This window comes from Apus apus, chromosome 5 (genome assembly GCF_020740795.1).
Source record: "Apus apus isolate bApuApu2 chromosome 5, bApuApu2.pri.cur, whole genome shotgun sequence".
Classification (NCBI taxonomy): domain Eukaryota; kingdom Metazoa; phylum Chordata; class Aves; order Apodiformes; family Apodidae; genus Apus; species Apus apus.
Genome location: NC_067286.1, coordinates 27182280 through 27203929, shown reverse-complemented (window position 1 = coordinate 27203929; position 21650 = coordinate 27182280). Strand labels below are relative to the sequence as shown.

Below are 21650 nucleotides of genomic sequence, written 5' to 3'. Positions count from 1 at the left end.
AAAACTGGTATTTTGCTGTAACACATCAGGTGGTATGATAAGATAGTCTAGATGATGCAGCAGGTTGCAGCAATTTTGCTGAAGAGGCAATATAAACAGAAGTGCCTAAAATGGCTTTCATAGCACTTGCCTTCCTGGTGTACCATCCTCAGTTAGAAAGATTCCCTTCTCATTTTCATAAGTACTACAATTATCTTTAGAAATACAGATCAGGACAGATCTGGAGAAAATATGAAGGGAATTCTCATAGGAAGGGGAAAAAAACCAACTAACCAAAAAAACCCAAACAACCAAAGCCAAGCAAACAAAAAAAACCAGGGGGAGCTCAGCTAGGCACAGTGCTTTTCTGGGAAACTCAGCCAGTGAGTCTGAGCTGGCTGACAGCTCTCATCCTACAAATGTAATTTCCAATATGGAGAAATAAAGATAATGAATTCTCTTTCATTAAAGAGGATGAGTCTTGATGCTCAGAAGCTTTGGGTATTAACAGGAAGAAAGTTACTTATTGTTGTCCTTTTATATTGCCTTGGTTATATTGTATTATTTTGTCTCCTTCCCCCAACAGAGAGAAGAAGCTGGATGAGACTCTGGTCTTGCATGAGTTTCTACGAGAATATGAAGATCTGCAAGACTGGATCATTCAACGAAAACAAATAGCCAGGTCTGAAGACTATGGAAATGGTTATGAACAAGTCTTGGTGAGTTTTTTGAGTAACAGATGAAAAATCAACCACACTGTGTGTAGTGAGACTGTGAAAATATGCCACAGTTGTCCTTGAAAATATGTAAGTCAGACTAAGAAATAAGTATTAATTATTGGGAGACAGGAAAAGAGTGAAGAGTGGGCAGAAAGGATTGACCTGTCGTGACAGACAGGCAGCATTGCCTAGCATATATTCTGTTACCATGGGGGCTGAGCTGTGTGAATTAACTGCATGCTAAAATATCTACTCTTTCAGAGACCAACTCCTTTCTATTTTTAATAACCAGATATTTCGGTGATGTCTCTATTAAGGATTTTTTTCCTCACAAATGCTAACATACAGACACCTACAGCTATACCTCTTCACATGGCACAGAAACTAATCTAATGTCAGCCCATTAGAAATCAATAGACATTCAGGGTCATAATTCTTATAATTTACTTCAAAATATCTTTTGTCCTAGATCTTAAAATTAGACTACATTATTCAGAGAATACACATTTACATTGATAAAGTGAAAACATACCATTTAATAATTTAAATTCATTTTATGTTGAATATTTTTTTCTATCCCTGGTAATAATATTTCTGCCTCCAATCTGCATCTCAAACCTCATGTTTTGCCAATAATTTGTTGCTCCTTATGGTCTTTGGAGGTAAAACTCAATCACTCTGCAGTTTCTCCATCTCCAAATATGGTCAGCTTCCAACCTGTCTTTTGGCTGTGCTCTGATAGCTGAGCAGGTATGTTTGGGGAAAGAGAGCATTCAAACTGTCTTTTTCCTGTTGTGTTTCCTTCAAAAGCAACTTTGTGCCAAATATGACACCTTCCGTCACCAGTTGGAAGCTGCTGGGAAAAGAGTGGTGGCTTTCCAGCAGCTGGCAGACAGCTTGCTGAGCTCCGGGCATTCTGAGTCCCGGGAAATTCGGCAGAAGCAGAAAGAACTAAGGTAGGAGACTTGTGTTAGCTCTATAATGCTTTGTGCTTTCAATTCACCCTCAAGGAGGAAGAAGTGAGAAGGAATTAGGAAATAAGGCATGCCCTCCCAATTCTCTAATTGCAAAATATTTAGTGTGCAATTAGAGAATTTGTTTGAGACAGAGCTGCTGTCATGACTCATTTAAAAATAGATCACTATAATGCCGACATTATCTACTTTCTGATTTGTCTTCCTGTACATTGCTTTACAAATAAGGGATAAGTGAAATTCCTTTGCCTTTTGAAACACGATCACCTAGCTGAAAGGCCAGGAGTTTTGCTGCTCTTTTTTTGCTCCTGATTTCCAAATTGGAATCCCATGACTACTCTGCAGAACAACACTAATGTGTTCTGAGCTTCTTATGTCTGACATTGGTCCAAGCTGGCCCAAAAGATAAGCATAAAGAAATAGTAGGGTCTGACTCAGTCATTCAAATCCTGAATATAAGACCTGAAAAGCATATTGGAGGGGGGCACCTTATAAGGGACCTTATTTAAGTGCCTGGAGCAGACAGGAGAACATGGACAGAGAAGGGTGAGAGGCATTCTGTCCCTCAGAGAATCACTCCAACAGAATTTAATGGCAGGAATGAAGAATGAAGTAAGCGGGCTTGGTTTTGGTTTTTTTCTTCAGACTGTTAATCTCCTTTTCTCCTAGTTTGAATGTTTTACATGGTTCTTTTCCCCATCTCCTCTTGTAGGAACTCCTGGGAGGAGCTGTTGGAAATTACCAGATTACGAGGTGAGCGGCTGAGAGATGCTGAGGTGATCCACAAGTGTTACCAAGATCTGACAGATGCTCTGGCCCATATTGAGGTAAAAAATATTGGGAAAATCTCATTAAATGAGAGCATTTCAGCTTAATTTGTGGAGCATTCTTAGGATTCCCAGGGTGCTTACTGCTGACATAAAAAAATCTCAGTGAGAAACCTGGTTACTCAAAAGTGTTAAAAAAAAAATCTGGGTAATACTTAGGTGCCAGACTGGTCACTTTATGAGAACCAGTGGCAAAACCAGGTGCAGGCAGAGTTGCTGATCTGTGGGATAAGCCGAGAAGACCAGGGCTTGAATTAAGTTTTCTTATGCAATGCATATAGTAACGTTGTTTTGCAGTCATTAGGCCTGACTAAGAAATTGTGTACTGCCTCCCTGTGGCTCTTCTTTGTACACCACTGTAGCTTTATGTGCTGAAGAAAGAACTGTCTTGAGAAAAAGGCATTTGTCTGGATTACAGTGACCATTATTAGCCTGGAAGGTTGTCAGGCAATCAATCATATGACCTGATACAAAAAGCTGGACCAACATTTTTTTCTTTCATTTCAGTACCTAGTACTGGCAATAATTTTAAACAGTCCCAGAGTGAAAACTGGCGAATAAGTCCCAATGAAAATCGTCAGTCTTCTGTTTTATCTGAGCATCCTGAGGAATTTCACAAAGAAACCACACCCTTGGTGTAATAAGAGGTGTGGTTTCCCTCATGCAGATGTATACAGAAGGTTTGCAAGGCAACGGGGCTTTGTTAGGTTATGTGTGGTAGATTTTTTACTTTCTTATGCTGGCAGGGTCTGCTTTATTCAACTATATTATTCCTGTTTTCTTTGTCTGTTATGAATGGAAAATGAAACATCATAATATTTCACTGTATACAAGCTGGGATTTTCAGAACCTGGTCCATATTTAACTTCAATGATGAAGAAGTTAATTCTGTGGCAGTGACAAGTGGCATTTCAGACACACTTCACAGACCAGCTCTTGGTTAATCCCCATGCTGAGTTTGGCCCAAGCAACCCATACATATTTCTTGCATTGCATCTTGTTAACAAGCTTCACTACTGAGTGGGAGAGCAATTCAGTCATCTTGCCTATCCTTTCCTGTGCACCCTGGTCAGATATCTGCTACAGAAGGCCATTTATCCTAGGAACATAGGACTAGAAGGTCTTACTTAGGTCACAAACTCCAGTGCCATCATAATACAGACAACTACAACATGCATCTCCTTTTATAGTGCCTTGCCAAGATGTGTTGTTGGTACCCCAAACCAGCCTGTCAATCTGTTACAGAAATACACTTCTCCAATGGTTAGAAATGTTCTTTTAGTTTTCACCTAAATTAGCCTGGAACAAGTTCTAACCATTTTATTCTAGCAATATTGGTCTCCTCCTGATGAAATACCTTTTCTTTTTGCTTTCTGTGTTCCCAGTGCATGTCTGTGTAACAACTAAAACCCCTCAGAACCTTCATTGAGTTAAATAAATGTTTTCCTGAAATGCCTGTACACCAATGCACACAGCATGGGGATTAAACAGGAAGAGTTAGAGGTCTGTGTGCGGTCTAAGGGTTATGATCTGGTAGTAATAACAGAGACATGGTGGGACAGCTCACATGACTGGAATGTGGCCATGGATGGCTATGTGCTTTTTAGGAAAGATCGGTCAGTGAAGCGAGGTGGTGGAGTTGCTCTTTATGTGAGAGAGCAACTAGAATGTATCGAGTTTTGTGCAGGGGCTGATGAGGGGCAAGTTGAAAGTCTGTGGGTAAGAATTAAAGGGCAAGGTGGTATGGGTGATACAGTTGTGGGGGTCTACTACAGACCTCCTGATCAAGATGAGGAAGTTGATGAGGCTTTCTGCAGGCAGCTGAAAGCAGCCTCACAATTACAGTCCTTGGTCCTCATGGGAGATTTTAACTACCCCGATATCTGCTGGAAGACTTACACAGCCAGCCTTTCACAGTCTAGGAGGTTCCTCCAGTGCATTGATGACAACTTCTTAATGCAAATGGTGGATAAGCCGACTAGAAGAGGAGCGCTGCTGGATCTTGTGCTCACCAACAAGGAGGGCCTTGTTGAAGCAGTGGTGGTCAGTGGCAGCCTTGGCTGCAGTGACCACGAGATGGTGGAGTTCAGGATCCTGTGTGGGAGGAACAGAATACCCAGCAGGACCAGAACCCTGGACTTCCACAGAGCAAACTTCGGCCTCCTCAATCAATTGTTAAGGGAAGTCCCATGGGACAGAGTGCTAGAAGGTAAAGGGGCTCAAGATAGCTGGACAACATTCAAGGACCACTTCTTGCAAGCACAGGATCAGTGTGTCCCAATGGGTAGAAAATCTAGTGAGGGAGCTAGGAGACCAGCGTGGTTAAAAAAGGAACTGCTGGGCAAACTCAAATGGAAAAGGAAAATCTATAGATCATGGAAGGAGGGGCTGGTTGCTTGGGAGGAATATAGGACTGTTGTCAGAGAATGTAGGGAGGCAACTAGGAAAGCTAAGGCCTCCTTGGAACTTAACCTTGCAAGTCGGGTTAAGGACAACAGAAAGGGCTTTTTCAAATACATAGCCAACAAAACTAATACCAGAGGCCAAGGAGATGGGGGTCATCAAGAGCAGTCAACATGGTTTTACCAAGGGTAAGTCATGTTTGACTAACCTCATAGCCTTCTATGAGGAAATTACTAGGTGGATAGATGATGGTAGAGCGGTGGATGTGGTCTATCTTGATTTCAGTAAAGCATTTGACACCGTCTGCCACAGCATCCTTGTAGATAAGTTGATCAAGTATGGGTTTGATGATCAGGCAGTGAGGTGGATCAAGAACTGGTTGAAAGGAAGAAGTCAGAGAGTTGTAGTCAATGGGGCAGAATCTAGTTGGAGGCCTGTGACTAGTGGAGTCCCTCAGGGGTCGGTACTGGGACCAGTGTTGTTCAACATCTTCATCAACGACCTGGATGAGGGTACAGAATGTACCCTCAGCAAGTTTGCTGATGACACCAAGCTGGGAGGAGTGGCTGACACACCAGAAGGCTGTGCTGCCATTCAGAGAGACTTAGACAGGCTGGAGACTTGGGCGGGGAAAAACCTGATGAAGTTTAACAAGGGCAAGTGTAGAGTTTTGCATTTGGGGAAGAAAAATGTCATGCACCAGTACAGGTTGGGGGCTGACCTGCTGGAGAGCAGTGTGGGTGAAAGGGATCTGGGGGTCCTGGTAGACAGGAGGATGACCATGAGCCAGCAATGTGCCCTTGTGGCTAAGAAGGCCAATGGCATCCTGGGGTGTATTAGAAAGGGTGTGGTTAGTCGGTCAAGAGAGGTTCTCCTCCCCCTCTATTCTGCCTTGGTGAGGCCGCATCTGGAGTATTGTGTCCAGTTCTGGGCCCCTCAGTTCAAGAAGGACAGGGAAGTGCTTGAAAGAGTCCAGCGCAGAGCCACAAAGATGATGAAGGGAGTGGAACATCTCCCTTATGAGGAAAGGCTGAGGGAGCTGGGTCTCTTTAGTTTGGAGAAAAGGAGACTGAGGGGCGACCTCATCAATGTTTACAAATACGTAAAGAGTGAGTGTCAAGAAGATGGAGTTAAGCTTTTTTCAGTGATGACCAGTGATAGGACAAGGAGTAATGGATACAAATTGGAGCATAGGAGGTTTAAGGTGAATATCAGAAAAATTCTTTTTTACTGTGAGAGTGACAGAGCACTGGAACAGGCTGCCCAGAGAGGTTGTGGAGTCTCCTTCTCTGGAGACATTCAAAACCTGCCTGGACACGTTCCTTTGTGATGTGCTCTAGGTGACCCTGCTCTGGCAGGGGGGTTGGACCAGATGATCTTTCGAGGTCCCTTCCAACCCCTATGATTCTATGATTCTATGATTCTATGATTAAGTCTCCTTTTGTGTGATGGTCTCTCCATTTCTCTCATCTTTACAGCAACATTTATTTGCATTTATGTTATTTAAACTCATCTTTCCTGAGCATGTGTAGCTAAATTTTTATCTAAAGATAGTTCACAGAAGGACCACCTGAATCCCAAAGAATAGCCTGAAACTATGTTAATGCTACTTAAATAATTGACTATATGTCACTGCAGTCGCTATTCAAAATTAATTCCCAACTTAAAGCCTGTAAGACATTATCCTGTGTTGTCTGATCAAGGAAAGACTTCAGCTGTCACAGTGCAGTTGAGTAGCTTAATCACCAAGATACTTACAAGTGTGTTACTAGGACAGATGTACCAGGACAAATTTTTCCAGCTTCCTTTTACCTATCATAGTTGAGTAACTCAGGATGTCCTTAACTGTGCAGTATGAGTTGCATGACACCAAATTAGTAAAGTAGGCTTGTAGTATGTTTTGCTTGGCATTAGAAAGTAACAAAGCTTTCTCTGATCTTCTTCTAGGAGAAGTCCAAAAGTATTCCAGATGATGTTGCTAAGGACATGAGAGGTGTGCAAACGCAGCTGCGGAACCATGTGGCCCTGGAGCATGAGCTCTCTGGGAATGAGCAGCAGGTAATGGAAGGAATTTGTGATCTTTACTGTGTAGCTAAAAATCAGGTTTCCATGGCAATCATAGTAATAATTTTGTGTTGTGAACCTAATTATTACTGGCTTTCTCTGAGAATCTGAAAATCTCTAAGGATCTTCCTTAGTTTTCTGCTTGTTAAACATGTTCATGGCAATGACAAAGTAGGTAATTTAAAAGCTTACTAATAAGGGACACTGTATAATGAACACTGCCCATTGAAGTGATTCACAGGGATATTTTTTATCACTGTTTGAAATGTGTGATTATGTCAGGATTTATGAGGTGTTTACCACCTTCTTCAAAGTTCTCTAAGACATTACAAGGAAAAATCTAGTATCTGTTTTATGTGCAGAGAAACTGAATATTCATTTAACACAAAATGCGTTGATTAACTAATGAGAATTATAGAAGGCAGGATGGGCCAGCAGTCTATAATTTTTTAACAAGGTTAGAGGAGTAGAAATAGGACTGTGAGAAAGAAGGGTAAGGTTCATTTTACAAACTTGTGAAAAGTTTCTGTTCCTAAGAACAGCTGCTATTTAGACAGCTTCCTTGGATACAGATTTGCTTAGCTTCAAGTAGACTGATAAAATGAGTATGAGTTTCTCTTCATCCTTTTCATTAGTAAATGTAATGGTGTAATTAACATAGCATGTGTTATATTGAGATTACTGAAGTAGTTATCCCAGTATCACTGATCAGTGGCCTCGTATCTTGGCCTTGTGGCAGATAACACTGGAATTGACCACACCAGCTGCTAGTAACTTTCAGTGGTAAAAGAGCATGAGGTATGCATGAAGAGAATATAGTCACAATTAATCTATATTGTCACTGGGGAAAACAAGGTACGGTTAGCTATTATTAGTGTCACTCAAGTAATGAATGGTACAGCAAGGAGGAGAAACAGAATCTGCCTATGTATTTGAAAAAGCACTGTTGTGATGAGCCTTATCAAACACTGGATGTCACTGTTATTCCATAGAACTGAAATTGGGGAAGATTTTGTTCAGCATGAAAAGTTAAGACAGAAAATATTGCTTGAATTATAATCCTTATTGTAACTTTTCTGATATTAGCTGGATCTCCATGACTCTTTACTATCCTATTTTGTTGCTGTGTATAGCTACAGGAGCTGATCCAATCTGCAAGTCACGTGCTGACCCACTGCTCAAAGAAGCAGGCAGAAGATCTGAAAGCAAAGCAGCAGGCAATAGTGACCAACTGGAAGGCCTTGAAGTCTAAAGTGGAACTGCGCAAGAAACTTCTGGAACAAGCATACAAACTTCATCAGTTTCAGGCACAGGTAAGCAAGCACTTATGCTTCTGTCCTTTGGTACACAGGGAAAGCTGCCTTCAGTGTATGTGATACACAGGTGTACTTCTGAGCTGTAAAGTTTGATGTAAAAGGCTGCAGGTGCTACCTTTGTTATTAATAACTTAAGTGTCTGTAGCTGCTTAGAAAGGTGTTAGAGGATGAACATCTTTTACCTTCTGTGGGAAGGGAAGCTTATATCCAGCTGTGTACAGGATAATTGATAGTTGTCAGAAACAGTTGTCACTTTGCAGGAGTAGCAGAATTCTTTTCAAAGACTGCAGTTCCCACTGTGTGATAAATGGTGTTAGACTCCCATCTATAATGGCTAAAAGTTTGTTCACTTTCTCTCTCTTAGGGTATTCAATAACCCTCGGTTAACTTACTTCATGGAATGTATCAAATGCAACTCACTGGTCTTTGCAGTAACTTCTCAAGCTGCTTATGCACAGTGACACACATACATCAGCATATCATCTGCAAAGCACAGTAGTTTTCTCTCCAAAGAACTCAGGAGGTCACTGAGCTGTGATTTGCCACAGAACACTTTGTGAACATCTGTAGTCTCAGTGAAGGCACCTGAGCCACATCACTGCAAATTATTCAATTATTGCTGCAAGTATTGAATTAGGATGTTTTGATGTAGATTTCTAGAATACCTTCATATTCTTTATATTCTTGAACTATTCCAGGTGTAACTGCAGTGTCAATTAAAGATACCTCGGGTAGTTCGCATTCTGCTTCCATGTTTGCTGGGAAGCAGAGTATATCCAGGATATGTTCACCTGGAAAATGCCTTCCCAGAAGTTTGTTTTCAGGTTTTCAGCTGGGATCAAGATCACAATAGAGTGTACATGAGGCTTTTGTTAGCATGAGAGGCTTCTGCACATTAGGCTAATCCACTCTAAATCTCTTAAAAGTGTTAAAACTACCATATTTCATCCAAAGATAGATTGTACAGTTAGAGATAAAGGATGTTTATGGCACTTTGTTTTTCTGAAGGTTTGGTTGGTTAGTTTTTTAACTGTTAAGAATCCATTACCTTGTGCAGAACTGTTGACAGAAAAATAAAATTAGAATTTGACTTAAGGAAAATTAAAGTGGCTCTACTGATGTAAGTGAAAGGCTCATTTGTTCACTGTCTTCCTAGCAAGCTGTGCAAAATTTTGATGATAGAGGTAAAAATCCATGGGTAAAATGGAACTGGCAAGAAGCTATTTCCATTACATAGTTTCCTTCAGTGGAAAACCCAGCAACAAGAGGAAGTTCTTAGTTCTGTGTAAGAAAAGAGCATTTTTCTCCAGCAGTTACTATACGTCACAGTCTTTTAAAATACACTTAAAAATTAAAAGACCATTTATTATCTCAGAATTGAACCAACTAATCCAAACACAATTCAACTATAAAAAGACTTCATTAATCATCCCAGATAATCCCCCCTACAGTCCCTTGCAGTCCTATTTTTGACCATCTGACACATAAGAGCACAACACGTATTACAAATTCAAATGAGGTGCCTAAAGTAACTGGACTGGTGAAGGTGAAGGATCAAGTGCAAAGAGAGACATAGAGAAAATGTCAAAATATTTTTACTTGCACATACTTCTTTGGTCAAAATCAGAAAATAGTTCTGCAATTTCTTTAAGAATTTTCTTGCTCATAATTAGCTCTGGTGAATGTTTCAGACATTTTAAGATATTGTAAATATGTTTATTGGTCCATCAGATTTTAAAAGTAAACTAGCACTACATCCTTGTTCTTTGCAGAGTTGTGTTTGTGCCAATCTCAGTCATATAGTTCCACAAACCAGGAGCTGGATCTGTATATCTAAAATGCTTAAGCAATTTTTTCTGACCTGTGATTTGCCTTTTTCCCACCTCTATTACAGTGACCTCATTTGTTTTTCACCTGAAAATTCTCAGTCTCATGGTAGAATATCGGTACAACTTAAGTTCTGAATAGACTTGTACCAGCCAAAGCTAAGTCACAAAAAAGTAGGGTGATACTGTTTTATCCTCTGTGAAGGAATAACGCCAGAAAACACTTAAGAACACTTAAAAGTCACTAAATGAGATCATGATGTGATACGACACAGTTTGATTTTTATTATGATAATACAAAATTTGTAATTTCACACAGTATGTAAAAATTCCTGTAATTGGATTATCCACCCTAGTTAAAAATAATAGAAGTATGCAAAGCCTTAATGAAATAATTTCTTATCTATGATTTTATTATCTAATATTCAATTCAAGTTGAACAATCAGCCTATTATTTTCCTGTCTGGTAACCCAAGCTTGAGCTCTAACTTCAACTTTCACATTTTCTTGGGTTCCAGGTATGGGACTATTTCTCATGGACAGCAGAAATGATAAGAGAAATGAGAGCCAAGGAGACTATTCGGGACATATCTACCAGCAGCCTGAGACTTACACAGCATCAACAGCTACTGGCAGAGATTGAAGCACGAGAAGAGAAGTATAATCATGTTGTACAGCTAGGCCGGTCACTCTTGCAAGATGAGGAAATTGCACCAAAAGAGGTAATCGAAACTCATTTGAGTTCAGTCACACAAACTCAGCTACTCAAGACCAGAACTACTGTTCTATACCATAGCATGCTGTAAGCCTGCAAATGCATGTGTGCACTCACACATGTCCATTGCATGACCTACATTTGCCTCTGTGTATTACCTGGCTTGAGCACAAACACATGTTCCTTTTCCTGCCTCAACAGCAGATGAGTGCTGGCATTTCCTGAGGGCCCACGGAAGCAAAGCTGGGCTTATTTGAGAAATTCACTGTGTTCTGAGAAATGGAGACAGTTCTAACCACTTCCCAAACTGTTTTTACACAAATACCACTCTTCACATTACAGTATTATATCAGACCAGACCAGGTTGGACAAAAACCTGACAAGCAAAGAATGAAAACAATCAAACATATGAGAAAGTTTAAAGATTAATTGAAACATTTCCTGTTATAATGAATTGTGCTGGTATATTTAATTCCCCAGAAATGGAAGATGGAAATAAAAATTTCAGTTTACTCAAGACAAATAACTTCTAAGAGTCTCACAGCATTATTTTTTTTCCAGTACCTGCCAGTTTACTTCTTCCCTGACAATTCATTACCATGTCTCCTGAATACCTACAGAGAACTGCAGAGTTTGTGCAAATTATTCTCCTGTCTGACCAAGCTATTTTCTGAAAATTTGTTGAATATTGCAATGTATTGCTATAGTAACTAGAAAACTTCCTGATGTAAAGTCATTTACCTGTAGAAAAATCTATGAAAAAAATGGTTTATAGAAGGCCTGTGGATATACAAAGCTTGGAAGCTGAAATTACATGAAGTCTAATACTGAGGCATGAATTCACTGATTAAGAGAAAATACTTAAGTTGATAACTTCAGTATCTGTCCTATCCCAATCTGAAGTGCTATAGTTGCACTGTTATGACTAAAGATAATGGAGAATTTGGTTCTAGAAGGTGCACCTGAGAAACAGTTACCTACCTTTGCTCTCGGCTTGGACTGGTATATATGCTGTAAGAAACGCTCCTCCATTCCTGAAATGAGGTTCTTTTATCTTTCAGTCCAAGTATAAGTGCTAGAACTTGTTTTACTTTCTTTTTGGCAATTTTGTTTCAATTTGAGGGGCTTATCCACCACTACACTTAATCTTTTCTCCTTTCATCTTATCCTGGTCCATGGGGTATAAAGACCAACATAAGTTTTTAATTTGAAATTGTGTTCAGATTCAGCAGAAGCTGCAGGCTTTGTCGGAAGAGAAGGAAAATGTGTACAATGAATGGAAACAGAAGAAGGAGTGGTTGGAGAAAACACACCAAGAACAAATGTTCTATAAGGATTGGGACCACCTGGACATGCTCCTGAACTCACAGGAGGTATGTGAATTATAAAATTGAAACAAGCAGTTAAACTCTTCAAGAACTTGAAATCTTCCAAACTAGAAGGGGCACTACTGTTAACCTACAACTTAAAATCCTTGGGTCTGTGTATAGACGAGGCACACTCTTTATTGTAATTATTTTCCGTGTGGTATCACTTAGAGACTGTAGCAGTGTACAACCACTCTCCCACCCCCTTTCTTATGGGCTTAGGTGCAGAACCAGACATAAAAGATGATCCTTGCCTGCGAGAGAATGAATTGCAAAGAAGAACTAAAAGAGGAGAGTCACAACAGAAGAGGGAGACAACGGCCCAGTATTAGTCAGCTCTACAAACAGATTGCAGCATGCCATCTGCTTAACTGCTGTCAAATTGTTTTGTAGGCTTCAGAGTGAAGGGAAATTGTAAAGAGGTTTGAAAGAGGACAGGGAGATTACTTTACAAGTGTTGCTGGAAACCTCACCCCAGGCTGAGGGTTAGTGCTCGGGAAATACAACTGGTGGAAAACTAATATTGGCAGTGTGAGTTTATCCAGGAAAAACAATTAACTTCTCAGTTCTACAGGGGAATTGACAGCAGTGTGAAGAATAGGTATGAAAGAATTTGTTTGTAAGGAATAACAGTTTGATGCAATACTGTTTGGTGCAGTAGAGAAAGATGAGCTAGTGAAAAAAGCCCTCTCATTAAAAATGAGAGCTGATGCAGTTATTGAAAAGGGACCGAACAAATTTCTTATTATGATTATGCAGCTCTTGAAATTTTTTTTTTTTCACCAATGTTAAATTATACTTTCTCCTTCTTGCACTCTTCTGGGTTCCTGGAACTATTTTTAAAGGTTTCAGTTTGAGGCCTCATATTTGCTGTTACAAAACTCAGTGTAGAATTCAGCAGTATTTTCTAGTCACTCTGTGCAAATTCATGTATTGATAGACTGTCGTAACTGTGCTGAGATGTTCAAACTACATAGATGGGCTGAAGGCTGAGAAACAGAAGGGTTGAAACAAAGCTGAAGGAGGTTGTACTTCTGGGTCCTTTCTTATTAAGGAAAAATAATTCTTAATTCTCCAAGAATACTGGCAGCATAGTATAATGGCTATCAGTTTCTGCTGAGCTCTGTTTTCCACCAGTGCTTTACCACTGGCACTAAATCTTTTGGAAAACTGACACTGGGCTGTGCCATGCAATGATACGTAGCTCTTTGGAACATCTGGGCTTGAAGCCTTCTGCTACTCATTCCCTGAAGGAAATGCATATCCTCATAGTTCCCTACAATTGGCACCCTTGTCAAGTATGGCCTGCATCCTGAGTTTGAGTCAAAACATGAAACCAAGAGAGTTTCACCTAGGTTCAGGTTTCTGGAGTACAATACTTCTGTCAATTTCTTTATTTGTTCTTTAATTAACCAATGGCACAATTTGCATTATAACTATCTCAAGTCCCTACCAAGCAGTGACACATCATTGCTAAGCTCCTGTATGGGCAGCATCATCAGGGAAAATGTAAACTACAAAATTTTGGCCACTATATTATTTCTGTGTTCATTAAATGGAGATCAGCCAACATGAAGAGGTACTGTGGTTATAGCATCTGGTTTGCTGTATATACCTCAAAGGTAAATATGTACAAAGCTACCATGGGTTAGTGTTTCTTCTTGCCCTGCAGTCATGAGTCCTGGTAGCAAAAGGCTACATTACTCTTACATGTGCCCCCAGCACATTCTATACAGGTAAGCTGTCCTTCACATGTACTCAGCTTTAATCAGGAAACATGTAAATGCTGTTAGGTGGGAAGAAGAGACACCAAATTTGTTCATAGCTGAGGGTGCAAACAAACAGATCCTTGATGAGCTGTGAACCTTCAGGATGAGTTTCAACTCTCACTACTCTGGATACACTGATCAGACCAATACTCTGAAGAGATTTCCTTTCATGGATGGCTAGCTTTCCTCCATCGTGATGACTCTGTGTTGTCCATTCTTGTCATCTGGGTTTTAACCCATAAATAACACTGAGCAAAACACCATGAATAAAGGCACCTGCCCCAGAACTAAAGAATATTGGTGAAAGCATCTCTGATGTACTTCACCAATTCCACTGCAATCTGCCCATTTAAAATCATATATTGCTGTATTTAAATCCATTTTACTGATTTGAGACCTGGCAATGTTGGCAATCACCTCACTGTCCAGAGCAGTGTCTGTCCACAGTGAGTGTAACTGCAGAGTGATGCAGGTTTAGGCTACTAGGCTGCCGTGAAGGTGGAGACTACATGTGTTTACATACAAAATAAGCTGTGTCTTTGAAGAATTTATGGAATGAAATCAATAAAGAAAGCAACTCATTGCAAGGGGAGGCTCATTTGCTGCTCTTCATGGAAGAACAGGAAGGAATTTACCTTCTACTGGTTTCTAGTCCCTCTTTAGTATGCAATGCATCAGCCTGGCCCTAAATAAAAATTGCAACATTGTTCTAATTCCTCTGCAGATGGAAGTCCTGTATCCCCAGAATATCCCTGATTGCTTTTGTTCTCTCATCTCTAAAATGGGTTATTCCTGTGCTTCAGGACTCCCATCTGAATGAGGGAGAAATAGCAAGAATCACAAAGGAGAAACAGCAAGAACCACAAAGCTGTTTTTTTGCAGCTGCCACCATCTGCCTTACGGATCAACGTGTGTTGTTTGATTGATGTTCCTTAGTCACTATGTCTGTTTTGCTTCTCTGCATTTGAAGAACAACTGGAAGAGGAATCTTCCTTTTGGATGGTGCTCTGTTCTAAGGAGTTAAAATGTGGCTGCATAGTGACACAGACTCTGCTCCCTAGGGACACAGGCAAGAGGGTAGGAAAGCAGTCCTTTCAAATGTGCTTTCAAAAAGTATTCAGCAAAGATGTCAATTGAAGACTCCCAAACCACTTTCCCGATGGGAATATTGTGATTTGCTGTTTTCAGAAAAGACAAAAGAAAGCACACATTCAAAAAAAGATTCCTTCCAGGCAAACTAATATAAGCAATCTCTCCACCCCTTGTGTTACTTCTGACTTTTGTGTTTGAAGCTAAGCTCAGTCACATGCATTTCACTTTGTACCTCTGCAAAATATGTGTGTAAGAAAGCAGCTTGTATCTTCCCAGAATTTCTAGGTCTTATTTTCCCAGTACTTCACATGGCTTAAACCAAGTCTGTCCCCCAGCAGCAAGGAACAGGGGAAGGAAGAAAGTAACAGAGTGCTTTAAGCTAAGAACTGTTATTAAGGAGTGCTCTCTGATTCACTGTGTGTGCCAGTATGACAGGCTTGACTCTATGCCAGCATCTTATATTACATCCAAGTTACTTAAACTTTTGAAGGATTTCTGCAGAATTTAGCCTAGGATTGTTCTACGCTAAAGAAAATAGAGCACATGTGGAGAAAATTAAGCAAAAATCTTTTTTTTTTAATTATTATTATTTATTCAGTTGTGCTGTTGCATGGAGCTGCTGTAGAAAATTCCCCTAACATCTGCAAAATGAGATCTTGCTGTTCAGAGTGTAGAGAAGCAACAGCTGAAAAAGAGAAGGGGAAAAAAAAATAGATATCATTTTTGCTTTGAGCAGAAGCAGTGTCCAAGACACTCTGCTCCGTTCTAACCTTTTAACAGAAGCAGATGCCTTGCTCAGGTTAGCTGCTTTCCTTTTTGTTTCACAGATGAAATAACAGCGAGTTCGCAGGCGGTCTCTGGCAGGCGCTGTTGGCTCCCTCCTGCTCCGTCTGCAGTCTCACTGTCAGAGCAGTCAGGGAGCAGAGCCTCATGCTCCGTAATTTATCTTTCTGCCCATCCCACTCTCATATCACTTTGCAGATGTGACAGGCGGTGGTAGCAGTATCAGAAGAGCTGTGCATTTTTATTTTGAATGTGGATTTTTTTAGTTTACAATTTTTTTTTTCCTGGAGAATGTTTATTCATCTCGTTCCTTTGCTTCAGAGGAAGAATGGAAATTTCCAGTGCCAAAGGAAAGAGGATTAGGAGTTGCTTTTAAAAACAGGGAGTAAGGCAAGAGTCTGTGGCTTTGATTTTTGCACTGTATAGGACTAAGCTTCAGAATGTTATGCAGGGACCATCGCTGCAAACTTTCATCTGCCACCTATGTCTCCACTGCGGAAGTGATGCTGTCTTCCTGCAGAAAGACCCCACCTCCTTCTTTTGAATCTGCTGTGCGCGACAGGCCTTTCCAAAAGCTGCCAGCATCAGCATGGCATCCTCCCACTGGTCAATCAGTCGCAGAGAATCTTCCAGGAAATGCCAGCTCACCCCCAAGCAGTGTATCTTCTGGAGCTTACTGTTCAAGGCTAGATATCGTCCTGGCACACACAGGCCAGAGGAAAGGTTTTGGGAGTGCTAGTCACTGTGTCAGTCCTTCTGATGAGACATCCAGGTATTCCAGACCTCCCAGGGATGCCCAGGGCCATGGATATGGGCATTCTGGCACTTGGTTGACATCTGCATCTTACAAGCAATATTCGGAAAGAGAAGAAAGTGCTCATCGTAATTCTCCAGAAAAAAATGATCCGTTGAAGCTTGCTATATCTTTGCCTTCTCATGTCCTCTCCTGCAAAACTCCAGCAAGCAGGACATCACACCTAGATGTTGATCTGTCTGCTATTCCAGCTGCTCCTGCACTCCGCAGAAAAAATCTGCATGCCTCTCTGGAACCTTGTGGTTCTTTTCCACCCCAACAGGGCTGTAGCCAGTGCAATGACCAAATGCCAGAACTCCATCCTTCAATGAAGCTTTACATTTCAACTTGCAACTTGATGATAAAGCCTTTTCAAACAGATTCCCATGGAAGCAGTCACGCTCATTCAAGCCTGCTCTTGCCACAATTAAAGAAGGTGCCCGAAACTCCAAGCGGTCTTCCAATAGGATCTCAGAAAGCAGAACAAAGCTTTCCATCAGGTGGGTCTTCATCCCTTCAAATCACAAGATTTCATGTGACTTCCTCTAAGTATACTGGCCTTCCCCAGCAGACTGTCTCCAGAGATATATGGCTGTCCCCAGCTGTGCTGACTGAAAGAGAAAATTCAGCTGGTGGGAGTGAGGTCACGAGCAAGGATTTCAATCCAGAGCTGGTTGTCTTTCAGAACCACCCTTCATCGAGGCCAGAGTTTAGGAAGACTCCGTGTGATGTTCTAACACCCACTCACCACAAGGTTTCCAAAATCACCCTGCTACTTGCCACCCCTTGGACTGCTATGCCTGTCCAGGTGGTAAGAGAATTTAGAAGAAGTCCAAGTCCAACAATCTTTATCAAAACACGTGATTCAGCTTTAGCTGGTCCACCCTTCCACCCTGTGGATATTGGGGCTGGCCTCTCCCTATCAGTGAATCCAGTCTGCTGCTCAGGATTGCTTTCTAGCCATTGGGCAAGATCTGGTTTGAGACCTTCCCAGGAAACATGCACTCTAAAAAGTGTATGCCCTCACCACCTTTTGACAAACATTGCAGCTGACACCACGTCTTCAATTCACAGAGACATAGAGGGTGTATGGTGTCCCTCTATCGCTGTCAACATTGCATCCTTTGGATCTGGGAGGAGAGTGGTGAAGATTTCCATTCCATTCTAGGAACATTTGCAAACAGAAATTTTAAGTTTTGTTAATCAAGCCATGTGGATTTCTTTTTGCATAATTCCTGCCGTGTTCCCACTCCACAGAGATGAGTTATGGGACAATCAGAAGCTGCTTGTGTTCTACTGTTACCAAGGCTGCAGCTACAGCTTGATGCATCCTAAATGGAACAGAGCACTCTGAGCTGATTGAGCACTTAACAAGTGTTTAGTTTTAACCATTAGACTACTTTTGTTTACATGACATGCTCAGTGCTATGTATGAGATTACAGATTTTGCATAATTGGCCCTTAGTGCTCAGCACTTTGAAGGTCCAAGACTTCAGGTCCAAGGACTGGTTTTCTTCTCTGCCAGTTGGTCTGGGACCTAGGACAAATCAGTGTAGTTTTTATTAGATTTTTCTGTTTCACTCTTTTAATTTTTTTTTACTTGTCATGTTACACTATATTTCTAAGTGCCTAATTCCTAATGTTGTGGCTTTTTAAAGTAATACTTGTTTTCAAAAGCCAAAATATTTAAGTGTGTAGGAAGAAATAACTTCTTTTCTTTCCCCTTGGAAAAAGAGAAGTACCACCCTTGTCTGAAGGAAATTGAGGGGATTTAGTCTCCACAGCATCTCAATATTGGAAATCTCAGTGAAGTTTCTAGCAATGAAACTAGGGGGAGTTTAAGAGGAATTTAGTCTGCCTTCAGAAAAGTGTTTCATAAGTAAATATTTTAATTATTATATTGTATGAGCATAGGGTTCTGGTCTAACACCTGCTTCTTACAGGATAGGAGTCAAGCTTGCAAATTATGAAGAAGAAGGAGGTTGGTGGGAGGAAAGGATTGTAACAGTTCGGGGAAAACAAACCCTGAGTTCTCTCTGTTTTTCCCATACCCATTTTCAATATCAGATAATTCATATGCTGGTGAGACAGCAAGCAGTGGGAGGGGAGAAGGAAATTTTAAATACATTTAACACTAGAATTTCACGTCTAGATTGTGAAGTCAGAAGCAAATGATACAGTGAGGTCAATATGATAGAAAAGGTGTCTGTGGGGTTTTTAATAAACAACTTCAATGTGTTCTATTCCACTTAGGGTTATAGTATGATACTTTGTTATAACTTTTACTGAAATGAAGCATAGTACAACATGTATGTGACCCATATATAATGATGGTATTAAGCATATGTATTTACTTAGATAAAGCAAATTTAAAGGTTGGGGTTTTTTTCATTCATTCTTTTTTGTATTTGCTTTTATCAGAAGTAAATCAAATCAAACATTGTTGTCATCTATCTGGGCAGAAAGTTTGGGGTTGATTAAGTGTTTTAAGTGAAGCCATTTAAAACTGAGAGTAATTCTGGCTTTTATTTCATACTTAGAGCTAAAAGGTTTTCAGTGGAGTTCCAGCAATCTCAGCAGCAAGCTCAGGGCAGGCAGTGGGGGTTGCAAAATCTGTGGAGCTTGTTAAACTGTGAAGAGCAGAAGGAGGAGAAGGGTGTGGATTTGCACAAATATGTAAAATAGTTTTTCTTCTAGAGAAATAAAAATTACATTTCTTGGAAAACAAATTTATTTTGGAGCTATGTCAGCTTCCAGTGTGTAAAAGTGTGAAGATGTGGCACCCAAAGAGCATAGTCATCCTAATGACTATTTCATTCAGTATTTCTCCAAAACCCAGAGCTGGCCTGAACTGTCACATAACTCTGTGTGTGTGTGTATATATATATATATTCCTATTTTATTTTAAATGAACTTTTTAAAAAAAAAATATTGAAGTTTGCTTTTATTTCTGCATTAACTTACATGTAAGAGGTCTTACGACAGTGTGGCTAAGTCTATGCAATGATCTCAGAAGCAGTGAAAATTCCAGTTAAGTAGGGTTAAAACCTCAATCTCTGTGCTTTGCATTGTTAAAAATTTCGTTATTTTTCACATGCTCCATCTCAAGTCTCAAAAAGGGCCAGGTTCATTTTGTGGGTTTAAGTGTTTTTACTTAAAAATTAGTTTGTTATATAGTGAGCGGTTGGTCAAGTCCTTGGTGCTTTTTGTGGCATTTTTAAGCATTATATTCCTGATGACAGGCCATTCTTCATAACAGAAACAAGCTTGCAAGCAAGTTTATACCTGCTGTGTGCTGTGGGAGACTCTGGTAGGCTACCTGAGGAGAGCTATGCAGTGTTTTGTGTTTGAAATCAACACGTCTCATTGAAAGTGGGAGTTTGGGGTCCTGTCTGAAAATACGCCAAAAAGTGTGTAACTGGCCATAGGCCAGCACTGTGCTGTGGTAGACAGTTTCCATTCTGCTTTCAGACTGGTATAACGAATGCTTAAATGAAAAAATGTTGTGGTTCTGATTCTAGCAATTGCTGTCATAAGATTTCTGTTCAAAAGATGAATGGAAGGTTTTTCCCTCGCCAGCTGTCTAGGTAGCACCATTAATGCTACCGGGGCTGCTTTCTTCTCAGTGTGTCGCCTTCGCCGCTCCCGTAATGTATGCACCCAGTTTTCCTTCTCAGCATTCAAACCTGGGTTCCCAAGAGCATTTTCACTGACTTCTACTTGGAAGACCTGGCCCAAAGCTTTCAGAAGTCAGGAAGAATTCTTCCCACTGCTGTAACAGCTGAAGGGGCTCTGAATACTCAGTGTTATTTGTGTGTACTGATTTTCAGTGAGAGCAAGGCACCGAGGGCCACTCTGGTGGCAGCCGCTTATGACTCACCATTCCACACCCCTGCTCTCAGATGTCTCTGTAGATGTTCCTTGCCTTTTTCTTCCACCACAGATACATGAGCAGAAAAACAAATAGCTGACCATTTCTTCAGTTATGACAGATTCTGCAGTTTCAGAGTTAGTAACATTTTATTTCAGTGTAACAGCAGTGAAAATGAGATAGTAATTACAAGTGGTTTAACAATGCATTACAGTAGACTGACCTGGAGCCCATGTGTGTGGAGATCTTCTCCCACAAGAACAAACCAATTCTAAAAACACTCTAAAAATAATTAAATAAATACTTTAAAAGATAATTTCATACATTTAATGAGTAGGATAGATCAAAGGATTAAAATTTGAATGACAGAATATCTGCCTCCTGGTGGAGGATTGTATTTAACGTACAGAGGCATAACAAAAGTTTTAATATATTTCTTTAGGCATCCTGGTGATTTATGTGCCAGAATTATTAAACACTTGGAACTGTTGTACAGTGGCCTTCCCCTCTTATTGATAGTGATTTCTGTGTTGGGATTTAATCAGCTCTCTCTGATACTCGGCATGAATGAATATAAAGCAGTTCAAACACTAGCCTGGGCATGATAATCTGTGCATTTTTCTGTATATGCAAAACACTCCTTTCATTAACTCCCAAAAATGAGCCAGAAAGTCAGGCCTTAGTCTGGCTGGCTGTCTTCTTAGCCACAGCTGCCAATGAGGTCCATCAACCAGCTGGAGATGAAGGTGACAACATGAGATAATGACTGAAATCTGAGGTCTGTCCAGAAGGACCAGGGCAGGTCTCAGGCCTCCGCTCAACACAGCTCAGGCAGGGCTGGGGCCAGGGCTGAGCCTCAGAGGGACCAGGTGGGAGCAGGGGGGCTGTTCCACAGACAGTCAGGGTAGCCAGAGCCTGTTGGTACATTCAGACCCAGACAAGTAAGTGTGGATTCCCCTGCACATAACACATGCCTGGGAAACCTATCCTTCAGAAGGTGCCCTGTGGGGTTAAACAGTCATCCAGTACTTGTGTCCAGACAAAGAACATCATTACTGATTTTCTAAAGTAGCTGCTGAAGAATATATTTTCTCTCCTAATACAAACACCCTGTCAAACTGCTACAGAACCGTTTTGTTTTGCAAAGCAAGA

At 40.6% G+C, this 21650-nt stretch overlaps 1 protein-coding gene across 1 annotated transcript in view; it reads left to right on the top strand.

Annotated features, from left to right (window-relative positions):
* Positions 1-21650, top strand: part of SPTBN5 (spectrin beta, non-erythrocytic 5) — a 99109-nt gene that overhangs the window by 30511 nt on the left and 46948 nt on the right. The window contains exons 27-33 of the mRNA XM_051622012.1: positions 566-698; positions 1509-1654; positions 2385-2499; positions 6850-6960; positions 8100-8279; positions 10627-10830; positions 12047-12196. Of these exons, the coding sequence (XP_051477972.1) occupies positions 566-698; positions 1509-1654; positions 2385-2499; positions 6850-6960; positions 8100-8279; positions 10627-10830; positions 12047-12196 (1039 nt within the window). The remainder of the gene's footprint in view (positions 1-565; positions 699-1508; positions 1655-2384; positions 2500-6849; positions 6961-8099; positions 8280-10626; positions 10831-12046; positions 12197-21650) is intronic.